Source organism: Etheostoma spectabile, chromosome 4, assembly GCF_008692095.1.
Source record: "Etheostoma spectabile isolate EspeVRDwgs_2016 chromosome 4, UIUC_Espe_1.0, whole genome shotgun sequence".
Taxonomy (NCBI): domain Eukaryota; kingdom Metazoa; phylum Chordata; class Actinopteri; order Perciformes; family Percidae; genus Etheostoma; species Etheostoma spectabile.
The window spans coordinates 3289400-3297178 of NC_045736.1; the positions used below are offsets into that span (position 1 = coordinate 3289400).

General features: G+C 41.6%; 1 protein-coding gene across 1 annotated transcript; it reads right to left on the reverse strand.

Moving 5' to 3' along the window:
* Window positions 1–785: 785 nt before the first annotated feature.
* twist2 lies at window positions 786–4544 on the reverse strand. Its single transcript, XM_032512980.1, has 2 exons — window positions 3796–4544; window positions 786–1393 (listed from the first exon to the last, which is right to left on the reverse strand). Exon 1 carries the CDS (start codon window positions 4324–4326, stop codon window positions 3829–3831), a length of 498 nt encoding a protein of 165 aa, XP_032368871.1. The 5' UTR covers window positions 4327–4544; the 3' UTR covers window positions 786–1393; window positions 3796–3828.
* Window positions 4545–7779: the final 3235 nt, after the last annotated feature.

Consider the following 7779-nt stretch of genomic DNA (forward strand, 5'->3'; position numbering starts at 1 on the left):
TGGGAAAATGACATGTAAACAATTTTAATGTTTTAAGAGTGATCGGGAGAGATTCAAAGGCATTTCTTCAGCCGTCTATTTCCTGGCTTTTTTCTTTTTCTTTTTTTTTTCTTTGTGTTTTAAGCTGCAGGCTGAGAGTTATTGTCCTTATCTGCGCTTTTTGGGGCTCCCTGCTCGTTAAAGAGCCGAGGCATCGCCATTCCAAATGATTACTCGTTATTTAAGCGGACAAGCATTTTATATGAGTGAGTTTGAAACTGGCTCGAATTTCCTCCACTGTTAACGAAGCTAGCCTATATTTTTTATGGTCGCTTTTTTTTTTAGTCGGTGTTTTCTTTCCTTAACAACAAGAAGAGAGAGAAAAGGGGGGGGGGGGGGGATATCACCCAGCATGAATACAAAACGTGTTGGTGCGGTGTTAGTTTTTTTTTCCTTAATCTAACAACTACAAGGAGAACCACATTGTTTTAGACTGGGTTAAATAATAGATGATTTTCTTGTTGGACGGAAACCAGAAACCTGCCTTAGTCCATTCATGAATAATGAATGATTTTAACAGCCGAACTACATGTAATTATGTTATAGCCCGATGTCGCACTGTTGCTTGCTCTGGAGGAAACTACTAGAACTGTTGGGTCCTTGTAAATTCTGGAGTGTGGTCTAGACCTACTCTATCTGTAAAGTGTCTCGAGATAACTCTTGTTATGAATTGATACTATAAATAAAATTGAATTGAATTGAATATACTGCTGGAATAAAAAATGAAAAAAATCAACCATATTTAGTTCAAAAAATATGTGTTTTAATAAATAAGCCAAAACAAAAATGTACATTGGACGGAGTTTGGAGACTTGCTAAAGAACGTCGGTGAAATACATCCATGCAGCAAACCACTCTACATTGCATTGGTCCCTTTACAGGCATATTTACACAGGTACCTATGTACAATATGCATTCATTTATATATATATTTATACTTTGTTTAAAGTCTTTGACAAACAAAACAAAACATATATATATATATATATATATATGTATGTATGTATATATATATATATATAGATATAATAATATATTTTTTTTAAAGGATGTTGAACTTTGCGCTATAACATCTTTGGGCTATAGCTACACATTGCAGGTCTGTCCTTTCCCCTCTCTCTGACACACACACACACACACACACACACACACACACACACACACACACACACACACACACACACACACACACACACACACACACACACACACACACACACACACACCACACACACCCCACACCCAAAGAGTTTATACTGTAGTTGTGGGTCACATTACGTCTCTTCGCCATGCCCTTTGAGGTCGATGGGTTCTTCAATAATCCCTTTGGTCTTCATACTTTGTAGTAAACAGTCTGTGATGGAGGGAAACAGATAGACACAAATTATTATTGGAATAGAAAATACAATGTCTAACTGGATCAATGACACGTATTGATTTTGGCTTTTTCTGTCTGCAGATGTATCTGATATTTTTCACTGGCTCTAGCATGTGGGAAGTCATTAATGAATCAATTATTATTAGCCACTGAGCTGAGTGAAACCATATGGCAACAGAAACGCAGGGACATTTTGGATTTGAATGTAGTCCTACAGCTGCAGTGAAATACAGAGAAAAAGACACACGACTCTGGCTTTTAGTTTGAAACACCTGAGTAAATTCACGCGTTTTCTTCTCTCTGTGGATTAGTGGGCAGTCCTAAAACAACAACATGTAATACCTCAGAGCAACATTTAGCTCTGAGTCATTAGAGAAATATAGCAGTACGGTTGGTGAAGCCTACTTTTACAGTAGTGCTTTTTGTATGTTTGTATGAATAATATCTTCACGTGGATTTTAATTTTAAATTTTGCCCGTTTTAATCCATGCAACAACATGAATAATAAGTATTTGTAGAGTTTTTCTTTTCTGTGTGAAACACATATTTTGAGGAGTAAAAAGACCGTTTCTGATGTAAAAAAGCTAAACTAGGCCTCCACGTTATAACCCTTTGTTATTTTCTTTTACATTCCAAGAAAGTCAATTAAACTCAGAATTACTCAGAGGAAAAACTTTCAAATGACCTGTGATTACCCAAATCACTGCAATGAAGCTTTTTCATCTCCCCCACGGTCCCAGGATTGGTTTCCAACAAAGCCTCAGTGATGGGCGGTCTGCTAACTACATGTCAGGCCCATGACAACTAAACAAACACTGCCTCTAGTTAATTTAAGCCAAAGTGTTATTTAGTGGAAGCTTTTTTCAGAAGCAGCCCCACATTAAGAGCTCATAGCCTACTACAATACCGGTGTACCTTTATTTTGTAGGAGCTATGCATATTGCAATACCCGTACCTTTATTTGGTAAGAGCCCTTGCTGGTACGTCAATTCAATTATAATACATCTATATATATCTATATATATCTATAGATATATATAGATACATATAGATATATATAGGGAGTCTTTCCTGAAGACTTGACAATATGTCATCATTTGGTCATAGTGGTAACATTTTGTAGATTTTCTTTCGTCTCTGTTGCCAAATGGCACGTTTACATGTAGTTCACTAAAATCCCACCAGCGATTGTTGGACTCCAACTCCGAGAAGAGTAGCCTACCCTCAGAGCTGCCATGTGTAAAGCTGCCGGAGTGGCTCTTCCCTTTGTGGGTTACTGTATCACTGACACGGTCTCTCTCTCTCTCTCTCTCTCTCTCTCTCTCTCTCTCTCTCTCTCTCTCTCTCTCTCTCTCTCACGACATGAGCGAACCAGGCTACAAATCTGCAAAATAACACCAGCAAATCCTGTCTGCCTGTTATTGCGGGGCCTCTGTTTTTATTGTCTTGCACTGGCCTGAACTTTCATGTCCAGCCGAGCTGCCCATTCCTGCGGTCTCCACACAGGAAAGCACTCTATTGTGGATATAAATTACCCGTGGTGGCATTACAGCTGCGTCTTTCGTGCGGCCCAGGACTCTTTATTTTTTTTTTTACCTCAGTCATTATGAAATGCTGTTAAGAGGGACTGAATGAGGATTAACAACTAGCTGCTCAAATACGTATCTGGTCAAAAATAGAACTGACTTTTTTAATTCTTCGTTTGGCCTGGCATGAGAAAATGATCCAAAACTATTATTTGTATAAAGCAGCCTACTTCCCCGCGCCTAACCCTTTTCCACAAAATAAATACAAGTGTCCGTTTTCCAGATCCAGAACTGAATTTAAGCGTTTAAGGTTCGCTTGATTGTATCCTGGTCTCTGTGGGTCACCCGGGCCTTGCGCACAGCAGCATCTGGATGCACAAGCACAGTTGCAAAGATGCTGATGCCTCGATGTGTAACATGTCACACACACACACACACACACACACACACACACACACACACACACACACACACACACACACACACACACACACACACACATAACAAGCGCGCACACGACAGGCGAGCGTCTGAACATGTAACAATTTAAATGTTGGTGCACATTTGTTGTGCACGACCGTTTTTGGTAACCATCTTAACATTTGGGAAAAGTCACAGTTTACAGATAAAGTGGGAATCTGCCTCATAAAGGCTATTGGAACTATTGCAGCCCTCATCATCATGCCGTAAATTCACTAGGCTATTAAATTGGCCTGCTACTTTGTTTATATTAGTCATTTTCTCATTAATCCCCTTATTCCACTTTAATCCAAATGTGTCCAATAATCAATACATTCTCGCTACAGATTCTATTAATATAAGATTTCCTTTGGTTCAGTTTGTGGTACCCACCGCTTTGGCATTGTAAGTGAAGGTCTCTGGGTGCTAGTGTGATGCTGACATAGACCAAGCACCCTCCATCCTCCACACGGAGAATGCGTAACTGAGTCTTTCGTGCGCAACGTAGCTGCAGCTGGACATCTTGTTGTCCATCTCGTCGCTCTGCAGCACCTGACAGAGGAAATCAATGTATCTGGAGGCGAGCTTCAGCGTCTGTATCTTGCTGAGTTTGTCCGAGGGCAGCGTGGGGATAATTTTGCGCAAAGACGCAAAGGCCTCGTTCAGAGACTGAGTCCGTTGCCTCTCCCGGACGTTGGCCAGGACCCGCTGGTTCTGCAGCTCCTCGTACGACTGATTGCTGCTCGGACTCGCCTTTTTAACCCGTTTAACCGGACCCGGGCTGCTGCCGCCGCTGCTGTCCTCGCTGGACTTTTTGCTTTGTCTCCTCTTCCCCGCGAAGCGTTTCTGCTGTCTGTCCAGCTCCTCCTCGCTGGTCACCAGACTATCCACAGGGGAGACCGGAGAACTGGAGCCCTCTTCCATTTCTTTCTTGAAGAAATGCAGGGATAGAGAAGAAAAAACGCTCTCCACCTTTGATGCCGTGGTTACAAAAATAGTGAAGATATCCGTAAAGATGAGGGGAATAATGTCAGGATGCCTCACTGTCTGCGCCTCTTGCTTTAAGAAGAAACAGATTCGAACTTGAGGTTGGCACGCTTCTCTTCCTGCAGGAAGTTTTTTGCTTAATGTTTTTTGGAAACTTTATCCCGCTTTCAGATGCTAAATAGTTTTGAGAGTGGGAGGGGAGGGGTTATGAGGCCGAGGGGGGAGCTAGTGCGCGCCCCGGTGCGCTAATAGGCAGGAGGGACCAGTCATGGTTTCATATGTCTGGGATGTGACCGAAACAAGGCACTTATTTACTGTCGGAAGCAACGGGGATGTGTTTGATTTTTCCTATTTGTGCACGGTTAGTATTTGATTTTTTTTTTAACCAAATAAATCATACTATGAATGGTGGGTTGAATTATTACATAGTGTCTGGACTAAACGTTTGTTACGCATTTCCTATAATTATTTTTATTTTATACATCTCGAATTACTGATGAATATTTTAAATAATTGATTCAGATAATTAACTAACTTATAAACAATTTAATAATATTCCCTCTGAGCAAACATCTCAATATCTCTAAAATAAAATGTATAAAGGTTGAGGGGTTGCATTAAAGTAAAATGTTAGTCTGAGCCATGCCATTCAACCGTATTAAAAAATAGAAGCCTGTATACCATGTACAGTTACTTTCTGCAGGGCCTTATGTACGTGGTCAAAGCATCCGCGTGCAGTAAACACTAGTCCCTCTTCGCTGCATGGAGGCCGATTTACGCACAGATTCGTCGAAATCTATCCGTTTGATCTTTAATCGAATCAAGTCCGTTCGCTCTCACAGTTCCTATAATGTGAAAGTCAAACAGGAAGGAGGCTTAAACTAACCGAGGAGCTCTCCGGTTTCTGCAGATACCTCCAGCGGGCCATGTCTCCATGCGTTTTGTCAGCGGTCCACCTCTTCATCCGTCATGTCATGTTTTCCCTACACAGAGCGGCGCACAGGTGGCTCACATTATATAGCTGAAAATATCCACTGCCAAAATGCACAGTTTGTCAAAATCAGCTGACTGACCTCGAGAGATTTATGTGGGTCTATATTGTTATTATTATTTTTTTTCCTATGGCAAGTGTTCTTTTGCTCTCATAAACATGCCATTTCACTTCTCATTGTATTTACATTGTAAGCCTACATTGTAAACGAGTTCATTACTCTTGCTTGAAAGATGTTTGTTGCATCAAATATCAATTTGTTCTATCAAGGGCGAGTGATGTGTTCTTATTTTTTAGAACATCATTTTTTAAATTGAAAAAGTGAAAGAAATGAAAATAATGCATTTCAGACTTTTCTTTTTTCTGAAAGACATGGCCTGCTTATTTGAAGGAAAGCCAACTATGGACATGTCTTTAATTTTTCTGTAGAGGCTACTTTACCCCCAAAACAGAATAGTGGATGATGTTCCTGAAGTTATGCTGTTGATGTGAGTCCATCATTAATCAAGTGGTAGTGAATCATTTCCTGTTATTAGGAAGTAATTTAGCTAATTCACATTGTAGCGTACACTTTAGTTCACCAAGAGTGTCTGAAAATAAACAAACTGCAGTGCCTGAGTGCATGTGCCCATGCTGTGTGTTCTATGGGTCTGGGGAGACTGGTCGCCTTGAATGGGACAGAACCGAGTACCTCCTAAAAGTTACAAGACATTGTTTGAACCCATGAGTGCTTGTTTGGTATTGGGACATATCCTGGTTTCCCTTGAAAGCTCCCCTGGCCTATAGGAAACCCAGGTCTGCTTTGTGTTTTAAGGTTCCAGTGGTAATAGTGACTGTCACACTACTTTTACTCACATGCCTCAGCACGGGTCGGAGTGTGGTTGCATTTTACTCATACAACCTTTACAAAGCAGGTAATATCCTACACGTGCAAATATGAAAGGCATGCATAAATAAGCGCAGTGCAATGCATGAAAGGACGAACACACACACGCACACACACGCACACACGCACACACACGCACACACACACACACACACACTCTTTTCCTGATTATGCCCTCTGAACTCCTGCTCCCTGCTCAGCTGCAGGAGGCCTTCTTGCCCAGGGGAGAAGCTTCTGACTTGCACACTGAGAGACTGATCCTGCACAGCGTCTGTGAGGTTGACTCCGCATATACACAAGAAGAAAATGAGTAAGAGGGGCCCCTGGCCAGCGCTTTTCCATCCCACTGTATATGCTCTGGGCAATGATAAGCTGGATCATATTCGAAAAAGTCAAGCGGCGAATGATGAGGATGACAGCTTTCCCCAGTCTCAAACTGATTAGAATGCATTCCTTATCATATTCCACTGCAGAATATTATGGGAAAAACGGTGAGAAAGCTTCGATATGATAATTTAACATACATTCTTGCAAGATTTCCACTCATTTTTTTGTCATTTGACTCTGTAATGTTAAAAAAATCTGTCATTTTGAGTTTTTTTCCTATTGAAAATGATTAGATATTAATACTTTATCCTGAATTGATGATTTTGTTTATCTCGGCACGGTCTGTGAATATTTTTTTGAAATTGAAATATAGGCCGTGATATTCATAAGGGGACGTCACTGGCTCATTTTCTCTATTATTCCCCTGTGGACGTCAGTTAGTGATTCATGTATATTCCACCTAACGCTCCTTGGAGAAGAGAGGAATTCTTGGTCTCTGTGGTTCTCGCAAGAACCCCCTGAGAGATGTGAAGAGAGCGAGAGACGGAGAGGCAAAGACGGCAGAATGAAGTGAGAGAGGGATGACCTGTCTCTCAGATCAAAGATGAGCTTGGGCCGTAATTCAGCAGAGCAGAATGACGTACCTCTGTCTTGTCTGATGCACTTAAAGCCAGCTCCACATGAGTCCAGGGCATGGCCTTAATAAGCCCAGATCCTTTTTGCTGTCACATGAGTCAAAACACATCCTTGTCGCATGCACAGCCTTCTGCCCCCTTCACATCAACCTCGTAAATAGAGACGACTGGTTGAGAGAGACAAGAAGTGAGGCCAAGAGGTGTTGAGAGATTCAGAGAGAAGAAGAAAAGAAGGATACAGAAGAAAACCGAGGGAACAGGCCAAATGTATGGCTGCGTGATGATTCCCGTAGTCTTTGATCTGACAGAGAGGGCCATGGACGTGTGAGGGAAGTTATGGAAGAGATGATTTGTTAGAGGCTGTGATGAGTTGAATTCCACTGTCCATGTGCCTGCCAGGATCGGTTGCCTTTAACTTCAACCCCCAAAAACACTTGTGAGGCTCACCCCAGATGATCTTAGCGAGAGGATCAGAAGCTATGGCCTGTGTGCAAGCATATGAATGCTTTTGTGTCTGTGTGTGTGTCGGTGTGTGTGTGTGTGTGTGTGCG

Bases quoted from the DNA above. Each gene is read 5' to 3' on its own strand.
- twist2 (XM_032512980.1), bottom strand. From the start codon at position 4,326: ATGGAAGAGGGCTCCAGTTCTCCGGTCTCCCCTGTGGATAGTCTGGTG.